This window comes from Manacus candei, unplaced genomic scaffold (genome assembly GCF_025592945.1).
Source record: "Manacus candei isolate 608988 ecotype Guabito, Panama unplaced genomic scaffold, ASM2559294v1 h1tg000046l, whole genome shotgun sequence".
NCBI classification, from domain to species: domain Eukaryota; kingdom Metazoa; phylum Chordata; class Aves; order Passeriformes; family Pipridae; genus Manacus; species Manacus candei.
This window is the reverse complement of record NW_026138094.1, coordinates 13,276,331-13,300,691: the sequence shown is the minus strand read 5'-3', so window position 1 is coordinate 13,300,691 and position 24,361 is coordinate 13,276,331. Positions and strand designations below refer to the sequence as shown.

General features: G+C 40.7%; 1 protein-coding gene across 6 annotated transcripts in view; it reads right to left on the bottom strand.

The window, feature by feature from the left end:
* Positions 1-24,361, bottom strand: part of MEF2A (myocyte enhancer factor 2A) — a 78,287-nt gene that overhangs the window by 32,621 nt on the left and 21,305 nt on the right. For 5 of the 6 annotated variants that reach the window (XM_051796797.1, XM_051796794.1, XM_051796796.1 and 2 more), the window contains exons 2-3: positions 12,272-12,470; positions 7,732-7,935 (exon numbers count right to left, since the gene is read on the bottom strand). In XM_051796797.1, coding sequence (XP_051652757.1) covers positions 7,732-7,935; positions 12,272-12,325 — 258 coding nt within the window. In that variant the 5' untranslated portion in view covers positions 12,326-12,470. Of the gene's footprint in view, positions 1-7,731; positions 7,936-12,271; positions 12,471-23,562; positions 23,735-24,361 lie in introns of all 6 variants that reach the window. The other variant, XM_051796792.1, reaches the window with a different exon arrangement.

The following is a 24,361-nucleotide window of genomic DNA, read 5'->3' as shown; positions in this document are numbered from 1 at the left end:
CACAGCTTGTGTAAAGTCACTCACTCTTCATTAACAGATGCCTTGGTCTTTGCTTGGAAATTGCACAGTAAAAATACACTTTTCTGTCAATGCAGGATTTCAAAAGCACCAAATCCTGCAGCAACACAAGGGCTGCAGAACACACGAGACCAGCACAGCTGGAAGAACTTGTTCATACAATAATTCTGTCTTTGTGTGGCTGCCTGCATGAACTCCAGCACTAACAAGCTCTGAGCTGTTACAGATTTTCTTGGAGTCAATTTTCAATCCTGCTTAACACAAGGTCTGCAGAGCAGCTAAATCCAGCCCTGAATCTCGGACACGTGTTCCCTGAGCAGTGGGTGTGAGAACCGGACTCTGTGTGTCTGCCCTCATTTCAGAAATAAAAACATTCTCCAAACACGGGGCAGAATCAGTTGGGAAAACATCACTTGCACAGCTGGGAAGTAAATAGAGGATTTCATAACAGAGGAGAATCACTGCCTGTTGCAGGGCAGATTCTGCAGAGTTTTTGGGAGACAGGTACCATTTAGAGACCCTCTGCAAGTGTTTCACATGGATTTGGGATTCTGGTCCTGCCAGCAGCACAGCCACCTGATTCCACCTGATCCCATAGGCTGTCACCCATCACCTCAGGGATTAGTTCATTAAAAATGAGACCACCACAGCAAATTTCAGCTCCCAGCTGTACAATAACCTCACTGGTGTCATGCCACAGGACAGGGAGCAACCTGGACTGCACAAAATTCCTGGTGGTAAAACACCAGCCAAGTATAATCATTATTAGCAATAGAAACTTCTATAAAAAGCTGCTTTCTAGACAAACTTCAGGTGTCTGTGTGCTTTAAGCAGTGACTAAATCTGGAATTCATCAAAATTCAGAATAACAGCAGAGCATGGTAAATTTAAAGCACCAGCACTGTCATAAGAGGTAGAAAAAATGTTGTATTCTTAACCCTAAAACACTAAATTTAATCACTGGTTTAGATTCATGGAAAGTGCAGCTTTAGAGTATTTGTAGGTAAGACAAAGAGGTTGCAACAAAAAAAAAAAATCAAAGTCCATCCTACTTCTGGCAATTCTTTACATATCAGCAATGAAGGAATGCAAAATGACATTTACTAGGAACAAGAACTTTTTTCTACCACTGTCAGCTTGCTTAAAGTCACCAACAATCTGTCATTTCAAAATAAATAAATAAAAAGGCACGTCAACATTAGTCACCAGTATGTCCAAGGCAATTTCAGCACAGGTAAAGAATTAAAAGAATATTTTAAAGCAGAACAATTACTTTGGGGATTAAGTGTTGAATGTAATCTCCCAAATTTAAAAGGAGGGGCAGAAATAAGATACAGACACCATCAGGAGTGGTAACTGTTCTGTTCAGTACAAAATACACAGGTCTCTTTGGTCACTATATTCAAAACACATACTTGCTACCTTGACAACAGTTTAATTTTTCAAGAGAGGTGTTTCTTCCTAACCCAGGAGTGAGAACTAAAACCCCAAGGTATAACCTGTTTACAAGTCAGGTTTATAGTAAACACTTCTACTAGAAAAAAGATAGATTCAAACCACTATACACAGATATATAAAAATGTGTGTGTATACATATATCTATGAGCTTTTGATGACTCATATTCCAGACCACTTCACTTTTCAAGTATTTTCTCTCTTTTTAAGGTAAGCTCAAAGAGATTTTAGTCCTTAACCATCCATAAATCCTCCTCAAGCACCTCCTTAAAATGTCTCAGAGGCATTTGTGTGCCATCTCAAGTTATTTGAAATGTTATATGCAGTATAATTACATTTACATAATCATTTAGCAAATCAAGCCCAATAATGCCTACACTTTCTCAGCATCATGAGCAGATTACCAAGTCCTTTCCTTACTTCACCGAGAACATTTTTAAGCTTCCTCCTTCTTTTAAATGTGTAACACTTATTCCCACAGTGACTGGAGACCAAATCAAATGGTTTGAACAACACAAACACATAATATTCCTACTAACACATGTCCTTCTATCAGCCCAAAAGCTTTTTGCTTTTTTTCTTTCTTTACTCTCCTTAAGTCTTGCCCACTTCTGGTAGTTCTCCATCCAACAAATAGGAAGGAATGCAAAACAATGTCCATGTATCAGCACTGCCAACCTTCCTACAATCTCCAGTGTGTGTTTGACCATCAGCATTCCTGGTCCCAACTCACAGTACCATCTCAGTTCTATAAAACTGTGTTGACATTTCACATAAATTTGGAGGTTTTAGTCACCCACATTCAGCATCAGTTTTCATTTTCAACCAAAGCTGGTTGTAGGGCATTCTCTTTCTTTTTAAAATAGAGTTAAAAGCTTTCCATGTAATTGTCTTTTGAAACATTTCAAAGAAATAAGTATTTTTGAAGAATTTCACCCAATTTCCCCATCATTTTTTTAGCTCTGAATAGCAAAATATGGAAGCCCAACTTGCTTGCCAAATCCACATCTAGATGAGATACATCAGGGACCCACCAAGGAAGGAAAATCAATTAACTGAAGGTCTTTCTCATCTAATCCACATATATATTTAGATACAACTCCCAGATCTTCAATTTCATAGGAAGCCCACCCAAATTTAAACAAAAGGAAGCAATGAACCATTTCATATTCCACCAAAACAAACTCCACTGTGTGTGACACACCAATAACAGCTCAAAATACACGTATTGGTTATTCCCAGCCTGGAAAAGCAGCAACGCTGGGAGGAGGTGGCGAAAGCTGGATTAAAAAAAAAACAAAACCCAGAGAGCTTTTGGTTTATAAACACAGTGTTTCAACACCAACTTTTGTGTTTATGCTCCCCACACTGTCACACTTGTCTCCTGGCATATGCTCCATCTGGCTGGGGAGATGCATCTGCTCCCTCCTGCTGCGGGCTCTCCACGTGCAGCTGAGCTCGCCCCGCTCACCGCCAGCCCACCCCGACACGGCATGGCTGGCACTGAGGGACACGGATGGCTCCTGGAACAGCTCCTGGTTAAGAGTTTGTGACAAGGCAGAGGTGAAAATGCCCTTTTTTGTATTCTAATCCAGCACCTGCTACCTGCTCTCTGTCTGAACTGTGGCACCACCACCCTCACACTGAGCCATCACTAATGTTCCTGCCCATCTCAGTCATTGTAAGATATTTAACACAAGCACCCAAATCACTTGCTGTCCTGAGTATGTTTGCAATAATTACATGATACAGTTTAGGAGAGGTTTCTTTTATAGTTTTAGTTCCAGTTTTTACTCCAGATCACTGCCTGTTTCAAGGACAGCTGTGAGGAATTGGGGTATAAGCTCAGCCTTATTCAGCACATTACACCACACTGCAAACAGCATCAAACTGCAGAGCACAGAGGAGGCTCATTAACTGACACCCACCCGGAATTCTCCTGGGCACAGATGCCAACTGGAAAAGTAGGTCACATTTTAGACAGGCTCCTAAAAATCCACTCACTGCAGGCTGATGAGGTGAGGTGATGGAACCAGCACAGCCCATCCAGGCCACACCGAGGGGAAATGAGCCCTGTTCTGCTGGAACACTCAGGGAACATCAAACCATGGAAAAGAGAGAAAAGGCTGAGCTGAACAGGCAAGAAGAGTCATCTTCAGGCCTTGACTCCCAGGAAAAGGGAGGCTGGAAGAGAGGGAATGACTGAGCAACTGCTGCTGTCTCAGAGTCTCATGAAGGGTGGAAGGAGCCAAAATGGAAGTGGTACCTTGTACGAAGCTGTAATAACCTTAACACACCCTAAAGAAAAGCTAAAGAAAGTGTCTGTTCATCTCCCAGTTTTCCTTTGGATTTAAAAATTATGAACACTCAAGATCTCAATTGTCTTCAATACATTAAAACATTTTGTTGACCATATGGATACAGAATCCTGATAAAACCTGAAACTATTCCCATTTTGCTCTGCAAAAGTACTACTTTCTTCAGGAAAAATAATTACTTGTCAAGAATAATCTGTTACAGGAAAAAAAAAATCCATGAATATTAAAGCACCAAAATGCTTTAACACCTACAGCAAGTCCTTCAAATCACAGGCAGTTCTTCAGTGCAACAACCTGCAACTGTGCCAAGGTGGGTTTGTAAAGCTAAATACATGGATGCTGGTATTTCAGGAATTCAAAGCACACACTGAGTGAAAAATCTCAGGTTTTTTTCCATATCCCTACAGGATCCATCTAACCTGTGCAAAAGCACTGCCCTGGATGCAAATAACTATGAAAAAATAACATGAATGAAACCTTACAAGAGACCAAAAACTCTCTCACCTGATGTGAGAAGTATCATTTTCTCCAAGAGCAAGAAACATGAAATAATTTTTTTGAATGGTAATTTATATTTCTGAAATCACATAAAAGGATTATTTTGGAATTTTAACAGAAGATACCTTTTTTTTTTGCTTTCACAAGGCTTAAAGAAAACACTACATTCATCAGCCCTGGAGTAAATGCCTTTTAAAAGGGCAGGAGATGAGCAATCCTAACAACAGTCCTCACCAGTATCAGCTGTGCTCACCTCCCATATTCCAGAGGGATGCAGAAACTAATCTAATAAACCCATCAGACCAATTGTGCCTGATCCTGACAAGCAAGGAAGTATTTCTGCATAGACATGTGGATGTTCTGAAGATTTGAGGTGTTTCAAACAATCCTGTTTACCCTTTTCATGTGGGTTTTTTCAACACTGTAAAACAGATTCAAACAGAGAAAAATAAAATAAAATCAAGGATCACAGAGGTTGAGATGTGGCTCAAAATGCCACACAAATTCCAGGCCATCTGTCACAGGATCTTCTCCCTTAATGTAGCAAATGACAGGGAATGGTGTATTCCCAAGTATTCTACTGACATCAGAAAATTAAGCTTACATTAAAACTAAATTCTAATTTGCAATTCCAGCTATTCAGAAGTCTGATTCTGCCTAAAAAACACGTTCCTTACACCCATATCAGTTATTAGGTACCAGGTAGCTATGAAAGGGAAAAAATTGTAATGAAAAAACCCATGACATGAAAGAGGTAAGGAAATGAGGTTGGGTTGGGTCAGGCTGGAGGGGGTTTGGAGTACCCTGGCCTAGTGGAAGGTGTCCCTGCCCATGGCAGGGGGTTGGAAAAAGAGGAGCTTTAAGCCCCTTCCAACTCAAACCAGTCTGTGGTTCTATAATAAACCAACATTTTATGGATGGGTAAAGTGCTTAGAAACTGAGTGGGGAAAAAGGAGGACAAGGAAACACTAACAGAAATTAAAAATGAGACCAATAAATACACATAAAAAGGACAAAAAAGTTAGAAAAGAATAGGTCTAGGACAGCAACAGAGCATTCACATCTACAATAACATGTACAGTGAAAGACATAAGGGCATGTATAAAAAAAAAAATCATAGTATTCATTTAAGATGCCAGTGCTCTCCCTCCTACTATGTTTTCCCAAACATTCCAGCAGCGACAGAAGACACCAAGCTCTGGGCATATAAAAGCAATTCCTCTGCCAAAGCTGAGCAGGAGACAACTCTGAGGGGAAGTTGTCTCAGCGATTTCACTTAATCATCTACAACATTGCACTGAAAATAAGGAACAGCACATTTGTTTCTTCCCTTCCACGGTTTCTGGGCTGTCTGGAATTAGCTTTCCTTCCAACCCAGAAAATCCCACCCTCCTCATGCACACCAGGACCACAGTGGGGCCACACCAGTTCCAGGGGAGCCCCCATCCCAATAAATGCCATTTGTCACGTCCAAGGAGGAAAGTGAATTACTAAACTCTTAACTGATATCTAGACATCATCTGTAGCTCCTTATTATTACTTATTCCAACTTACTTTAGTAAGGATTTGACAGATTTCAGGCTTTTTTTTAGTAATTTTCATTTGTTAAAGCAGAATTTCTACACAAGTACAATAAAGAGAAGCCATTTTACATTGTCCTTCCAGCATGTTTCCAAAATGCTGGGGATGTAACTCAGCCTCTGTCACACTCCAAGCACCCACCAATCCAGAAAGAAAAAAAAAAAAAAAAAAATATTTCACAGTCAGACTAAAGAGCACACAGGGCTAAGCTGAAGAGACAGGAAGATGCACTCCTGAATTACACTATGTTTGAAAAATGGGAATGAAATCCCAAATGCCACACTAGTGTAATACAGAAAATCCACAGAGGAAAATTAGAAAGAATCTGCAGATGAGTCCTTGCATGTTCCCCCCGAGCACATCTGCACTGCTGCACTGACTGCCCTTCTCATGGAGCTGTCAGGGGTCAAGCACTTGACACTGGGAAGAAAGCCCCTCCAACAAAAAGAACCCAAAAAAATACAGGCAGCCTCTGTGCAGAATTACTTTGAAAGAGTCCTTAGTCCTCATGGTGTGGAGAAGCACTTTTACCACAAGTCACAACACAAAGAGGCCTTGGATGCAGAACAAGACTCAGCCTGACTTGCAGCCCTGTCTCAAGCTCACATCTGTCACAATCAAAAGCTCATCCTGAAATAATCAGGTTTCCCCCTCCTCTGCAGTGGCCATCCCTTATTTATGCTAATCCAGTAACTCAGTAATAAGCCTTCAACTCTTTCCAGCTTGTATTATCCCTCTCTTGGAACTCAGTGCTGAAGACAGAAGTTGGGGAGGGTTTTTTTCTGATCATAAAAGACAGCTGACAAATCAGCAGAGAATCTTCTCAGGGAGAAATAAGGCATTTGTGTGGATCTCAGTTTTGTCAATCTAATTCTTGCCTGAAGACTCATTTACAAGATCAGCAAGTATCATATCCCTGTGCTCTGATCCCTTGGCAATAGGCTCTTCAGCTATACAAGGCTAATCATTATTCCAAAATCATTCCTAAAAAGCAAGGCATTTGTTCAGAAGACAACTTCAGAATTTAAATGAAACCCTGAAGTCAGCCACCTGTTTTGGTCTATTTACAGGACTGCTGGAGACACGACTGATCTGAAATGCAGTTACAGTACATCAAGGCTCCAATTGCCAAGAAAATCCTTGAATTCCACTGCACCTAATATAGAAATTATGTACTGAAAAGAGTTTCTATTTAAAGCACAAGCATTATAAAAGTAGATGAAACCAATACCTTTGAGTAAATATATTCATGCTATTCTATTACTGCAGAAACTGCAGTCACTCTGCTGCTGGTTTAACTCACACAAAGAGTGACTGGACACATTTCATTTTGTTTGTTCCATAGATTCTCTTTTTTTGTTTGGTTTTTCTTGGCTGAACAGGCTGTGGGTGATTTGATCTGTGTGCAAGATTTGACTGGTAAAGTCACTACTACCTGAGAAGAGAAAAGGGGCCAACCCTAATTGTCCGTTGGGCAGAGAGAACAGAGAGGACACTCTTTTGACCTTATTCTCCATCCAATTGATCCTTTTTCCCCAATTAAAACCTTGAAGAGTTCTCCTCCTCCCACCCCCAGAGGAAAAACCATCTTTCACACCTCTATTTCCACCGCCAAATGTGATTGAAACCAAACACGTTTCCCAGAAACTGGCAGGGGGCGGAGGGCAGATGGGAAAACAACATGGCTGGAAAGACAACTTATTGCCTCAGAGAAACCAGGCTGAAAGCAGCAGTTCACATCTTATGACAAGGTATTGAAATCACTTGAGAACATCTGGTTAAAATATCCTAAAAATCCTCTCCATTGCTCTACATTGATGAACTAAGGAGATAAGAGTGACGGGTCTGTTCAAATTGTTACCTCAACGATGTCTGAGTTGGTTCTGCTTTCGTGGGGCTCGTTGTATTCTGTGTATTTTAGTAGCACTTTGTCCATGTCAGTGCTGGCATATTGAAAGAGTTTGTTAGAGCTGTTAAAAATGATGAGTGCTATTTCACAGTCACACAGTACACTCAGCTCATAGGCCTTCTTCATTAATCCAAACTTCCTCTTGGTAAAGGTGACCTGGGGAAGAGAGAAGAACCATTTGTTTATTGTGTAAAACCACGTGACAAGGGTTTGAAGGATGGTCATCAAGGAATACTGAGCCTACACTACTTATTCCTACTGTCATGTGTACAAGCTTAACAGAAGAGCTGACTGCAACATCTGGTGTCACTTTTAGGGCCCAGTGATCTGTATGGGACTAAGCTAAACAATTACACACCCCTAATTTTTCCACTGGTGAACAGAGAGTTAAATTTGGTAGGATTCTCTACCTGCGTTTCCTGCTGTTCAGCAAATTTCTGAGTATCACAGTATTTTCTTCTGTGGTACTTGCAACCTTAATTCTAATAAAATTGAGGAAAACAGCACCAGCAATGGAAGTAACACTGTCACCATGAAATATGATTTTTAATTATGCTAAGCTAAGAAATATTCTTATTTTGCTGCTATTAAATCATCTAATCAGATTCACTTATATTTTTGACTTATTTTCTGCCACCTGGAAGCATCACAACACAATTGTTCTGTCCTGCTAGAACTGCTGGGGGGAAATAAATCCATTACAGACCATCACAAGGGAGCATTTGCCCATCAGGGAAGGAGGAAACAGTTATAAAAGTTATCACTGATTACAGAAAAAAGGTTTAAAAAATTATTCCCTTCACAAGACACCAGTTAAGGCTATAAAAGTATCAAGGCATGTGACACCCCCTTGTTCCAGCCCAGAGCATGAGTGACCCACACACCCCACATTTCACAGACAATACTCAATGTGCTTTTGCAAGACAGGAATGAAGTAAGACACAAGGAACAATCAAACCTGTTTTTTGGGTTCCTATGGTTTATGTTAATTACTTAGGTGTACACCAAGAAAATTCTGTCTATACACACCTCAAGGGTTTTTTTTTCCCTGAGGTGATTATCTCAGGCACGTTACTGTTTTAATATTATCAATAACACGAAATATAAACTCTTCTTCCCACCACACCAACAGTCTGAGGGTTGCACAGGTACAGTTGTTCTTCTTCTGACACCTAAAGGTTATTACCTGAGTATGAGCAGGTGTAGAGAGGTGCTACTGTTCAGTGCTTGTCAGGAAAAAGGCACCAATAATGAGATGTGTGTGTGCAGTACCAACTTCAGAAGTCACTGGACTGAAGGTTCACTTCCACTGTACAACCCCAGACAAGGGCTCTTCATTTCCTGCCTGAAATTGTATCTCTCTCACCTCCTGAAGGGCTGCTTTACTTGTGACATTCTCAGCTGGCATCAACTTCTCCCGCTGTGTGTGGACCAACCCCACCACCACAGCACCCCCAAGCCTTACTTGAAGGCTCATGGATTATTTTAAATTCCATTTTCATTTCAGAACTCAAAAAAAGTGAAATTAGTTCTGCAAATTTTTTTTCCTTGCCATTTAGGATCACACCAAAAGCAAAAATATGTCTCCTTATTGCAGGTCAATGAATTTCTCAGCCCTACTTTAATATTCCTTAGCAAAAAAAATGGGTGAGGAGGAGACAGCAAAGGCAGCAAGATCGAGCTCCTTTGCTATCTAATTTACTGCACTGGATTCTCTTCAGCTTAATGAAGATAAATGTCCTACAGCTCATTCAAGCAGATAAGGCTGCTTAATTAATAATACAATGATAGTCTCCTGACAAATTGTAATCCCCTGGAGTAATGGTCTATATATTCTGTTTTGAGCTCACATACAGTCCCTCAGAAAGAAGATGCTTCTGAGAAAACAGTAGTTTTCCTTCCCACATAAATTACATGAACTTACTCTGCAGGCAAAGCTCTGTCTCCTTCTACTTATATATTCCAACAGAAACCTCTAAACATCATAATAAACACCCAAACAGGACATCACATGCAGGTCCATGGGTGACTCCTCACCAGCTCCATGAGCCTCAGAAAACCTGACAGGACACACCTGAACAAACTCTAAATTCCCTCCTTATCTGGGTCAATGAAAAAAATCTCACAGTAAATATCTTATAAATGCCCAAAGCATCAGGGTGTTTTATTACCTTAAAACTCCATATAGTGGTTACCAAAACCATGGGACACCCGTGGGGTTAAAGATCATCAATACCTCCACACATGAAAATAAGATTCCACTAAAAAAAACTATTTAATCTCCTTAAAAACTTTTAAAGACAAGATGCAGTATGTTTGCATTTCTGAGTTTCCACATTAAAAAAAAATAAGGCAAACCTAACTCCATTTTTAAGTTACAGCTTAAAACCTCTTCCTAGTCATTAAAAAGCCCAAAAAGATGTTGGCCAAAAACCAGCCAGAAACAAAACTTAGAATTTAATCTCCATATTTTGCTCCAGTCACAGTAATGGTACAAGTGGGCTAAAATTTGATACAAATACATTGATTCTCTTCCTCTCCATTGTTTCAATCTGAACAATGAGATGGAGATTCAAAAACCAAAAAAAAATCCCACTGAAAGAAAGAAAAAACACCTCAACAAAGTCAGGGTAGAATATAATGACATTTCTATTTCCAGCTGAACAAAACCAAGGTTGTGCAACTCACACCAAAAAACTTAAAAAAAGGGCTGAGAGGGATCAGTTTCCACCTCTTCAGTGTCCCTTAAATTTTAGAGCAAGATTCAAAAAGCACTGAAGTTATTAATTCATCGCCCTTTACTACGTGTACTTAAGACATTTATCTACATCAAACACACAGTTACTGGGTGATTAAAGCTGTTCAAACACAATACTTGGCTCTCCCCCAAACTCCAATAATACTTTTCTTGCTATATTTAGACTTCTCAGAGTTTACATTGCTTTAAAGTGATACAGGGAGGAAAACAATCCTGATTTCACAAACAAAACAAAGGGCTCCGAGCTGATGTGTCAGCAGTGAGAGAGTCCCATGGAATTCTGACACTGCCCCAACACAAGTTGGTGCTCAGAAGTTAAAAAAGCAAATCAAATAGCAGGAAGGGGTACACCACTACATAAGTCCATGTTTTCCATGGATCCTGAATTCTGGGCCCTTTGGCCACCAAAAATAACACAGTAAAACTGCAGAAGGTTTAGGGATAAGTTGAAAGAGGTGTGGAACAAACTCTGTATTAAAACAACTAAGGAAGCAAGGCCTGAAAACCTCATTTTAAGAGAAAATAAGCAAAGGTGGGAGAGTTCACAGAACAACAGGAACATGGACAGACTATACAGGGAGTCACTGCTGCCTCTTCCACACCAGAGTGTGGAATAACTGAGGAACTGGCAGAACCAAGACAAAGGATAATAAAAAAGATGTTTTCTGAAGGAACAGGTAACAGACCTGTAGGCAATTCTGGACAAAAGGTGTAAATGCTGCAAGGTTTAAGGGCTCAGAGGAGAACTGACCAAGTTCCCTGGCGGGGGGGCAGGGAAAACAAACACAAAAAATCCATTAATGGTTACTAAATATACGGAAACCACATCCAGCTCAGGAAATCCCTGAGCTAAGAATAGTTGGGAGCTGGAAGAGGATTAGAGTGTGTAACGTGTGCACCTCCAGCCCACACAGATTTGCCTGGGACTGTCACAGGACAAGAGACACCTTCGGTCTGGGCCACCAGGACTGTCCTAAGGATCACATTCCTAGGATAATTTTCCTTGAAAATGGCAGCTTCCAGATATCCCTCTGTGTATTTCAATTTAGAATTGAAATGTATTTGGTATCTCATGTAGTAATGCAGAAGTTAAGAGGAAACACTGCTGCTGGAGTCATGAACCTTTGGGACTTGCCAAGCCCTCTGTTAGGGCAAGAGCAGCTTTCCCCAAAACACTCCCTTTGGAGCACTCTTCCCTTCTGACTGACCATTTTTGAAGACTCTTGTAGCAAACAGCTCTTACAAGAAATAGAAATCAATGCTTTTTAAAAGAATCATGGTAACACAATTCAGGACTGCATCACTGCCCCAGCAATGTCAACTCCTCTGCCCAAGAGCTGCAGTAAATCCCTTCACCAGATCCTTCCAGAATTCCCCATCCTTTCTCTGTCTTCAGCAGTTCCCAGCAGCAATTAGATCAAGTGAGGTGACTGTTTCCACACACTCCTCCAGCCTACTGGAAGAACAGCCCAGGGTACCACTTCAACAGGAAGAGCAGTTTTACAGTCAATATGATTTAAAGTAGTAATTGATATTACTTATAAAGAACAATTTTCCCTCAAACAGCACCACTGAGACATTTCCTATTCATATTCTGGCAATGGTATCTACAGAGAGATGAAGAGAAAGCTCAGCTCTAGAACAATGAATTAAGAAGAAGAGAATATATTCCAACTTTCCACTAATTTTTAGGACTCCTGATGAACTTGTTCATGCAGATTGCTTGTTCCTCACCTGTCTGTTCCGTTCATCCATTATTCTCGTGATCTGTATTTTCTTCCTCCCCATTTTTGGCCTCCTCTTTCTTTTGCTTTGCAAGCCAGAAATGTACTAATCCAAGGAATGTCCCTCTCCAGTATTCTAACACATGATACAGTTTTCTTTTACTCTGTCTTCAGCTTGAGAAACGGTTCCTATTTCTTCTTATAAGCACCTAAAAAAAAGAATTGAAAAAAATTAATTGATAAATTAATAAGGGGGAAGCACCATTAAAAACCTGTAGGGTCATAAAACATGGGCATCATAGAATTTCAGTGATAAATCAAGTATTTTCATTAGTAAAATATTATACCACAGACTTTGTTCCCATTAAACAAACTCCAACTGGTTGGCAGCTTTCTACCTACAAACTACAGACTTAAAATGCCCAATAATTCCATACACTTCCAATTGGATGCCTTAAAAATATAGCTGTCACAGGGGTGATGCTCATCACTCTAAGCTTTAGGCTTTGATTGAGGTTTCAAACATTTACCCACCAAGTTTTGGTAAATTCCATTTAATAATTCAGGAAACTTGAAAGAGAAACACTTTGTGTTTCCTGTTTCTCTTGTAAAATTATAAAGATAATGAAACAAAGCCATGAGAACACCAAATTTCTGTTCCTAAAACTAAATTACATCTCATTTTGTGCAACAATATTCGGGGTTTCATTGGGAAGCAAGAGGGAGAAGGAAACAGGGAAATTCTTTACTGAAAAGAGACCACAGAAAACAGCTTTGCAACAAAACTATTTCATGGCTACCAAGACACCACTGAAGAATTAAGACTTTGACACAGTTCCTCTCTCTACAATAACCTGTAAATTACAATCTGCCAATACCCAGGACCAGTCCAGCACCTGTTCCTTTTTATATGTTTACAAAGATAAAGGCACATGCAGCTTGAAAAGCCAGTGTGCCATCAGACTGGAATAGTTAACAAACTTCAAATGCATTTGCAGTGGAAAAAAAATTGCTAAGCCTTATTCCAAACACACTGCTTGAATTGCAGGGCAACATCAGCTGAAGAAAACTGAACAACAATTTAAAATAAATCACCTCTAGAACATAAAAGCATGAAATAGGTGCAGCTTATTTATCTTATTGCCACCTAACGCTCATGAAAAGGGGTAAACATCAGTGTTAGCTGATAACCTTTCTAACATTCCAACCCAAAACACCTCTTCTTCAGGAAAAATGTCTTCCAAGGTGCTGCTGAGAAAGAATTAACAGCTAAAGAAGAGCTGATGAACCGACCTCTACACAACCAAGAGCACACAGGAAATATTTCACAGGGAAAGCAGCAGCTGGCAAATAGATTTATACCAGTTTTGTTTAAAAGAAAACAAAAACACCACACACAAAAAATATCCACTGCACTCCAAGCTTCAATTCCCTAAGACATTCAGCTCAAGTCAGCTGCCACACTTGCTTGAAAACAAAAGAATTCTCAGCCCCTGCTACGATCACACATTAAATTTAGCTCTGCAAAATTCTGGCTGTCGCCTCCCCTGAACACACCTAATCAAAGGGTGCTCTAACCAGCCCTTAAAATGGGTTTTCTCCTTCGTGCAGGGCTTCATTTTTTAAACCTACCATGTATTCCTGAAACAGTTCTCTGAATAGAGAACTGCCAGATTCCTTTGCTTTTTCAAAGCCCCCACCATCACAACACAGTAATATCAACCACCCAGGACACCAGAGATCCATCTGGTCCAGCATTTGATCCCTGGCTACCAGCAAACATCACTGGGATAGTAAAGGAAGAACACAGGAGCAGAGTAATAATACACATATCACTTCAAAGCAATATTTATAAACCACATTCTCCACATATTAAGTGATTTTTGAATCAGGAACTTCTGGAGTCATTCTGCCTTCTGCAATACATTCAAAAACAAGTCTATGCAGTGAATAAAATAAGGAACTCAGGGGAGAGCAGGGAGAGAAGAAGATCAATATGATGAGAGATTATGCAATATATATACCCAGGGATATAAAATAAGAGATGCACAAATGGTTGGTATGAGCTAATGGAAGCAACAGTAGCAGAGAAACATTATTATCTGCTCTATGTTCCATTACAAACAGGAAAACTGGCAGTAATTTCCATCAACATTTTGTTACAGTTTTGGGGTGTCATTTGAGTATATTCTATTAGGCATAAGTGTATGAACCTGTTTCCCATTTATGACAGTCCACTTTCCCTCTCCTCTCAGATCTTCTTTCCTCAGCCTTCAAGGCTTTCCTCACTCAGAAATTCCCAATTCCTATTTGCACGTCTGTCCAGCCCAGGGCCAGCTCTGCTCCCTCTCCCACAGGTTGCCATGGACACCAGAAACCTGGAAATGCATTTGCCAAAGGAGGGGCAGCATCCCTGTCACTCTGCAGCCACTCACAAGGTGATTTTCAAAGCTAAGAACTGAAGCACAAGTTTGGCTGAGCTCAGGGTAGAAAGGACCTTGACACTCTGCAAAATCAGAGAAAACTGCAGTAAAAAGGCACTTTTCCTGCTCAGAACATCCAAATGGGAAGTCACCCCAGTGACAAAGGCATGTGACATTTAGAGCAATGACTTTTCCATTTTCCAATCCTTGATCAGAGCTGCAGCTTATTTTCTATCCTCACTGGCAACAAACCCGTGTGAGAAGATACAGGACTGTGCCCACTACATGCTTACCCCAAAAATGTAACTAGCAAAAGTTTTAACCAGGCAGTGCTTAATTCACAAAGCCATTTAATCTAAATTATCAACAAACTTTTACCCAAATAAAGGAAAACTTGCAGACAAAGATTGACACACAATTTTTTCTGAAAGTAAACGTGGAACTAGCATGAAATAACCTTGATGAAGGCAAAGTTCCACCGCCTTAAGTGACAGAATCCAATTCCAGCCACCAGAGCTGCTTTGCTTTACTTACCTGGGCACACAAAAGCAAAAATTATTTTATTCTGAAGAAGGACTTCAGGCATCTATGAAACAACACTTTAAGACTAAGTAGAGAAAAGGGAAAAAACCCCATGTGCTTCATGATGAGCTTCCAACAGAAAATAATGTCAGCTAGCAATAATAGCAAGAAAAATTGCATTTGTAGCTGCCCAAGTAAAAGCCTCTGTTATTGTTTAAAAGTAAACTATTCTAAATTTTCTGGATTTATTCCCTTCCCCAGCACATGCAAAAACACCCCACTAATTGCTGACAGACAGCAGAGCCACACACAGAAATACACCCTCCCAACTGCACAGCTGCAGAAATTCAGATGAGTTCACTGTCAGGTTTGCTGATGGTTCCATAAAGCTGAGAGAGGATGTAACTTTAAAGCAAGGAAACTGTATTTGACCTATTTAAAAAGCTTCCTTCAAGGGTTCAGTGGAAACAAATTATATCTGTGCAAAGCTGCACAAGGTCTGGAAGCCTCTTGGCAGAACAGGTTAGGGGAAAAACTGTGTCAGAATTCTGCTCCTTCCATTTATTTTCCTTTTCTTTCCCTCTGACTCGTTGTTTTCTTGAAACTTCCCTTTCCCTGGGTGGTTACAGGTTCATGTGACAGTCCCTGTCTCCTCACAGCTCGTTTACTGCAATGCACACAAAGAAATGAGTGTCCTGACGTCAGAGCATTTGCATGGAAACACAGATCTGCAGGGATGCATCTCCCCCTGCTCAGCCCTGGGTATGGTGCTAAACAGCAGACCATTTTTCTTACAGCAAGATTAATAGGTCTTTTTTTAGGCTTAGAGGAGCCTGTGCAGATGGATTTGTAGATTTGGCCCCTAAGCATGAACTGGTGGGCACCCAAATCATGGCTGGACAGGACACTCGCTGGTTATTCCAACACTTTCCACATTTATGTTGCCAGAACATAAATATTCCCATTCAGAGCAACATGGAGATGAGGTCCAGCCCACGTGGTGACTGCTGGACACTAATAGAGTACCTCATTTTCCTGTAGTACCTGCAAACATGTCCCTGTCCCTCAGCCCTGCCCACAGCACTGAGTGAAACAGGCAGAAAAAACCTGGAGTCAAATAATGTCTTCACCAAAATAATTAATGCAATGGTTAATGGTTTCATGGAGCAAGGTCAAACCCCATTCTCAGACTTCTTTTTCAGAACCTCAAAGAGAATGCAAACCCAGATAAACTATACAAGTCCAGACACCTTTTTTTCCTAAACCCCAAACTAATGACCTCAAATACATTCACTCAGATCTGACACATGCTGAGAGCCATGGGATGTTATCACTGCACATTCCACCAGCCCTGCTCCAGAAACCAGTGCCACCACTTGGAGTTGGATTTGAAAATAAGGATTTCCAGCAAAGGGGCTTTGGGTATTTTATGTCTGCACTGAACAGAGACCACACTCAGACCCTGGCTGGGTTTTTGCAGAGGTGTGCAAAAAACAGTCATGAAAATGTTTCCTACAGCCACATTTCCATGGCCCTGTCACCACACATTGCTCTAAGGAATGTCAGATCTAACTGTAAAACAATCCCACACAGCCACCCTTTCAAAACAAGGGGACACGTTGCCATTTATCTCTCCCTTCTTGCTGCACCACAATCTGAGGAAATAAATCCTTTTTCCATCCTCAGTTTAGAAGCCATTCTTCTCCAGTCAGGCAGAGCCTCAGTAAATGAGAGTGGCCTCACAGCTCCAAGGTCCTCCTCACCCAGTGATACACAAGCATTGTTATAAAACAATAATACAACCCTCGGCCAAAAGAACTTTTTCTTTTTTTTAAAGTGGGACAACGTAAAAAACAGGAAGCCATAAACAATTCTTTATTGATATTCTGGTTTTATGCATCATAAAACACTTGTTTCTTTCAGCTGGGAAGAACGAGGCACATCTCTGGTACCAGACAATTTAAATAAACTCTACTTCTGAGATTTGTGGAGTTTTGCAACCAAACATGGTCCTCAGCTTCCACACTAACAGCAAATCTATTTTGGAGCTTCTGGTTTCTAAGTTACACAGCTTTTCAAATGAAGTTTTGAAAGCATAATAGAAAAAAAATCATGAAGTATTTTTGAGGAATATTGTCTTACTGAAGAACTGCACCTTCCAAGTGCCATTTAGATCTATTGTTGCTCAAAAGGCCTTTTCTGATATTCTCTTCCATGTCCTGCCTAAGATGAAGAGCAATGACTGTATTTTCTTGCAAACAGAACCACACAAATCTGAGCTGCAAGAAAGAATGGATTAAAATTCAAGTGCCTGCTTCAAAAATGAGTTTTATTACTCCTAGAATGCACATTTTTTTTAAAAAGATACATTTTCCTGAGCTGACAGACCAGTTTTCAAGAGCTCTCAGCATCACCTGTGACAGCACAGGCACTCCTGGATAACATGACTGAAGTGGCCTTGTCCAGGATCAGGGACAGCCAAGAATCCTGCTCCAGTTATTTTCAATTAAATGGGTTAAGATTTCAATAATAGTCAACCCTCAAACTATGAACTTTTTCTTGTCCTACTGCTGAAGTCCAAAAAATATGTATCATGTTATTCTGAGCATTTTTAATTTATACTCTCCAGAAACAAAACAGTCATTGCTAAGCTATCTGTAAAAAATCATACATCTTGATTCTGTATTTTCAAGTGACATTAAATTCTATTTTAGTATTCCCATCCATAAATGCGGTTCTGGTATTTTCTACAATAATTTATCTCTGCATTCTCAAAAACGCGTTAGAAAGTAAGATCTGGGAACTGCTGAGCCAACAGTGGGGAAAAACCACAGAAAGAGAACTAAACTTTCAATACTGGATTAAAATCCAATTTTAGATACAAGCAGAATGTAAATTATTAAGTAATCACAAGAATTCTGTTGCCAGACTTCTACAAACAGATTAAGAAAATAACTGCATGACTGAATAACTGTCTGGAAAACATGCTCCAGAGAGTTTCTCAAGAAACTTGTTCCTAATTTGTCATGTAATTTGTTGAAAGAAGTGACTTTTCCATGGGATACAAAAATAGCCACAAACAAAGATGATTTGGGACACTGTTAACAAAACAAACCCCAGCATTAAAAAGCTGTGGCCAAAAAGCCTCATTTCCTAGTGAATGAACCACAGCCTTTACAACTCTGTCAGTTTGGTCACAGCTTTTAACCAGATAAACCCTTTTTTCTTTTTTTTCTCCATTTACAGCTCTTGGAAAATTAGTGCTATTAAAAATCAGATACAGAAATCTAAACTTCAGTTTAGATAGCACTGCTCCCTAACAAAGCAGAAGGGCATTTGGAGGTATTTAATTTGTTTAGAACTCATTAGGTGTTTCAGAACTTTCACCATGAGGAGCTCAAAGTGCCACTGAAGGAATTGAAACCCGGGTTTTAAACCCAGAGCCATCTGGGCAGCACCAGCCACAGAAGGAAGGGTTCTTTCCTGAAGCAAAATGCACACATCAAATACATTAAATGTATTTTTGAGATCAAAAAGCATTTGCCTGGACGTTATCAGGAACCTGTAATGGCAGAGGAACTCCAGGTGGCCAAAAAAATGGCACAGAGCCACTTGTGTTGTCCCAGCTCCTTTCTGCCCAAACAAAGGGAGTCCCCAGCTGTGCCTCCCAAAACGCTGATAAGAACATGTCCACCGGAGAGGGCTTTAAATCATCCATCATTTCACCCACAACAACGAGCTGCCACAGGAGAGCTCTCCTTTGTCACGGGAGACAAAACCCTGCCAAATTCATTTCTTCTGTTAATCCTGGGCTGGGGATCACCAAAACCTCGCTGCTCTTCTCAGCAGGGAAATTAAATTCCTTTCTTTAAAGCCACTCCAACGACTCCAAGAGTGAGAACAGACACCTTCACATGCTCTGGTGATGAACTCAACAACAAGCACCTCACAGTGTCATCAATTCAAAGGCTCATCTTCATGTTTTTCTTCATCTTACAGTAAGAGAATAAATAAAACGCATTTACTGTGTAGGACTGTGCAGTTTCCTATTCGTGTGTTTACCAACCAGAATGGAACTTTTTTCTGGTTTTGCAACATCTTAACACTTCATTAATCTTCAGGCTCACTGATGCATCTGCAGATAACACCTAAAACGTGTTTCATACCCGTTAAGTCACGGCTTTAAGGAAAACTATCATTGGGAAATCTACTTCCCCAAACCTATTTCATCAGCTGCCACAGTGACACTGCAGCTTTAATTACAGCTGCCTGGGCTCGGGACTTCTCCCACCTCCACGTGAGTCTATCACCAGATCAGAGAACACAGATAATCGTATTTTGCATAGCAACAGCGTTTGGCAGGGGCGCAGCTCGTTATCTCCGGGTTCTCGCAATCCCCCAACCCCTGTCCCACATCGCCTTTATCTCGCGGGGGATCGGCAGAGCTCCCGGAGCACTCGCTGTCCCCAGCCCTGCTCGCTCTGCAGGGACAGGACACGTTTCCACAGCTCAGCTCCCAAGTCCTGACTTCATCTGCTCAGATCGCTCTGAAATTCGAGACAAGCTGCTTCACGTGGGGGCTTTTTGTATGTGTGGTGACTCACCGTTTTCATCGTTTTATAGATAATTCAATTTAAAGTTTTGCTCTGATTTTTTTTTTTAATACAGTGGCAGTAGCACTTTAAACATCAGCAGCAAAATGTCAAAGTAAACTTAATCCAGGTTCCTGAATTCAGGATCCAGACCTTAATCCGGGTTCCATTTCTACATGGACATCCTCATCCATAAGGAGCACTGTCCTTCTTTTTGTCTCTGAGAACATGATTTCAGTAGATTATCTTTTCAGAGGAGTCCTAAAGTTTTTCCTGTGTGCTTTTCTGGGCAGGTACTTATTTTACAATAATTTAGAACTTCAACAAATAACCTAAATACAAAGAACTGAACATTCATAAACCAAAACTAGACAAAAATATCCCTTTCTATATCAGCTCTGATTTACCATAACCCCATATCACAGCCACATTATCTTGCAAAAAACCCCAAAAACCTGAAAGCAACATCAGGAAAACACAAATACAGTGTACAACTTTTACACATGGTCCAAAATTAAACGAGGTGCCAACGGAGATAAATCAAACACCATCCTGACATAAGACTTAGGTTTACAAAAATCAAGACAAGCAGAAAAAAATATTCAGAACACAGCACATGCTGCGGGGCAACGTTAGGAGATTTATTACCCTTATCCTTCAAATACTCTCTTTAAAATTGCATTCAAATTTTGCAGGCTGCACTTCAGTTTCCTTGTAGCAAAAGCCAACCAAGCAACTCTCCAGTCTGGTAAAACAGTGTCTGTTCTCAGGGTATCAGAACTGACAGGTGTGGGACTAGCAGAGTTTCCCAAGGCCAGAGTAGAAACTTGAGCAGATATCTCCTTAGGAAAGATGTATAGAAAAGGCTTTTTTTTTTTTAGCCTCTGTTTTTCAGTTTCTCCTAATGGGAAAAAAACCCACAGAATATAAATTATGAGGGAATCTTATTTAACACGGAGTTCACCTAATGTAGAAAGCTTGGTACTTCAGCAAACTGATTTTTCTGATGTGGAGCAGGAGTTCCACAATTCCATGAAGTTCTGAACACTTATAGTGCCTACACTTATAGAAATTATTCCTTACTTTTTTACAAAGAGTCCACTGCCTCCAAAGTACAAACTGCTGAGGTAATGCAGGACAGCAACCTCAGCACATGTTCCTGAGCAAACACTTCCAGCTGAGCTCAGGAACGGGATGGGACCAGAGGCAGCCACAGCTTTCTGGGCTTAGACCTCGTCCTACAGAGTGTCCTCGAGTCAGGCTTCCAACCCAACAGTGCCAGATTTTAGGGAAGTTCTCAGCAGGGGACAAGTGTGAGGAGATGAGAGAATGGAAAATTGAAGGATTATAAACAAGATTCTTCCTCGTGCACGTCGAGCCCTCACATGAAGGGGTTTGGCTTCCAAGTTTGGCCTCAGCAGTGGCTCTGTGACGCAGAGCATCGTGTGCTCCTGTTCACACTTGGGAAACCTCTTCCCAAGGGTTTGCTCACCCTCACTTATCTGCTTCTTCCTGATCCTCCACATCAGCTTTCCTCCTGCCCTGCACAACCCGCAGGCTCCAACATTCTTGCCCAACTCCCATTTGTGGTTTTTCTGTTTGGGTTTTCTTTACCTGCTGTGACAGATTCTCTCCACACCATTTCTCCTCCTTACCAAACACACATTTGCAGTATTCCAGAGGATTCCACGGAATACAGGCACCACCACCCCCCTTTTAAAAGGAGCAGGACAAGAAAATTGAGAAAAACAAAAAAGATATCACACATCAAAGAATCTATAAGAAGCTTTAAATCACTGAACAATTATCCAGAAAGCTTTCTTGATAATTTATTCCACGTCTGATTAAATGACAGCACGCAGTCATATTGTTGAAGTGCAACAATTATAAACCAGACAGACACGACAACATAATGCTTCAAACAGCCTGCAAGGCTCACAAAGACACTCAGCAAACCAGAAAGACGCCCACGTGTTTCTAACCAAGATCAGTGGCAAGTTTCTCTCTCTGGGGCTGCCACAGCCTTTGTGCAGAGCTCAATCTCTGCTGTTAAAACTCAGATACGCCACCAGTTCAAACTTCTAAATAATTTTTTTTAAACTATACTGTATTTGTAAGATATTAAAACCAAATTTCAATGGGTTACTCCCTTCCCTGAATCCTTTGAAGCAAATAATCCTATTATATTTAAGTAAAATAAATCCCCATTACTGTTGGTGGGGGAGCCACAGCAGAGCCAAGGGCAGGTCCTCTCCAGACATCCATGGAGAGAGTTTCTAAATAATCCAAAGGTTTCAGAACCCAAGGCAGACAAAGTAGCAAATAAAAAAATGATGTACAAGTGAGATTAAGCCACTCAGCTACATCTCAGCTGTGATATATTGAAAAGCTGGCTGTATTACCCAGGCAGAGCTCAGGCAACACCAACAGGCTGGGGAAGATGGTGCTGAGCAGAGCTCGTGTCTGACTCCCACCAGCTCCCCAGTGGCAGCTGCCAATTTTAAAAGCAAACTGGGGGGGAACTCCTTATGATCCAAAACATTGTATTGATCCAGGTACCTCATAACCCTCCTCTCAACAGTGTTACTGCCCTCCATTTGGATATCTATACTCTTAAAATCAGTCACAAGCTAAGACTGTCCAAACTGAGTACAGGGCAAGTCATTAACACCAGAAGTTTAGTACATTAATATAAATACCCCAACACTTAAACTTAGTGTGGTAAACTGAATTTTTACTAAGAAAAGAAGTGAGAAAATTATTCAGAATGTTTTCTACTTCTGCATATAAATCATCTTTTTTGGCAGGTGATGTCTGGTAGTCTGGGCATTCACATGTCATTAACATTAACCCAGCCACTTGGATTCTCTTGCAAAAATGTCACCTAAACTACACTGACAACAGCACATTGACTTCTTCAGGTAAGAACTGGAATCTGAATAGACACCTAATTCTAAAAGTTAACTTTTGAAACTATTTTTTCCTTAGCAATGGCAAGAAAAGAGCAGACACAGTTAACCTGGTTTAGTTGGTAAGTGGAAATTCAGGCTGCTACAGTAACTCCATTACTTGCCATACCTGCAAGACAGAGCAAATGATAAGAGCTAATTGTTTCACCTTTCTTGCAGATTGCTGCAAATAGAAAATGAAGTTGTTTGACCCTAAGTAACATCACTGCTTCACAGCAAAGTACGTGATTCAAGTGGTGGAGAGCCAGATGTATCAAAATATCTCATTTAACAGCTTCTGGAGTGAAAGACTCCATGACTATAAATAGAAGAGAGCATTCTCATCCATTTGTTCCCATTATTGTATGACAAACAGGAATCCTCAAACCTTCAAAAACATCTCAATTTCTCTTCCTGTCAACAAACCCTGACAAACAGGTTACATGAGCAGAGACACCAAGAAGGTCTGAGGGAGAAGAGGCAGCTGAGAGCAGTTACAGTGAAGGCCCAGAGAAACTTGAACCAAGGTCCCAGGCAAGAACCAGTCAGTGACCCACACACAGACACACAGAGCCCCTCTGGGAAACTCCTGCACAAATAAAGCACTGCATCACTGAGCTGCCCAACCAGAGCAAGGAACACTGAGAAAAGCAAGATATTGCACAAGTTGGATCTTAATGTATTTGAAGGGCAGCTGGCCTAGTTTCAATTGCATTAAGTAGCCAAGAATCTGAAGCAGAAGCCCGGACAGGCTCAGATCATTGTAGACTTCCCCTCCTGAAAATCTCTTACATTTAAACAAGTATATTGGTTTACCTTTGACATGAAACATTAGATGCAAACTGGAGCTGTTTGAAAGTGCAAGGGAACATCTTCATCTTCTCTACTGAGTCAGCCAAGGACTATCTGATGCCACGACTGCCTAGACCTGACAATAACCAGGATCCATCAGGAATCAGACACTACAAATACAGCTGCCCATCCAGACCTGCAATTATGCATTAAAAATGGGAAAAAAAAAAAGAAAAAGAAAGGAGAAATAATTATCCTCACTATCAAAGAAACTGCCAGAAATACAAAGAAGCAGCCCTGAAACTGCCTCAGAAGAGAAGGCTGCATGATCTCCTGCACTGTTCCATGGTCAGAGTGGACATCTCAGCATTTAATTATTGCATCAGTGATTGAAACCTGCTCAGAAAATTACACAGAACAGTGTCTATTTTGCACACACTGCTGGATCCCTTCCACCCATGCTGTCATCTGCCTCATCTCTGACAAAAACCCAGCTGAGAGCCCCAGGAACCACATCTGAGCAAAGCAAACACACGGCAGTCAGCTGTGAATGACTCCTTGAAGGTATATTTTGCACAGAGCAGTTGCATCCCTCCATAAAACCTGGATACTGCCCCTAACCCAGGGAGAGGAAGGTGTGCAATGTGTAAGTTCAGACCTTTCAGCTTGGAGGTGAGTGGTTAAAACCAGTGTTAAACTGCCTCATGTGAAGTGATAGACTTATTTAGACATAGCAATTATTTTCTTTATCTAACAGTATCACTTGAGAACACGAGCAAGAATCTGCAACCTTTCCCATTCCTTTCTGGTATGGCAATAAATA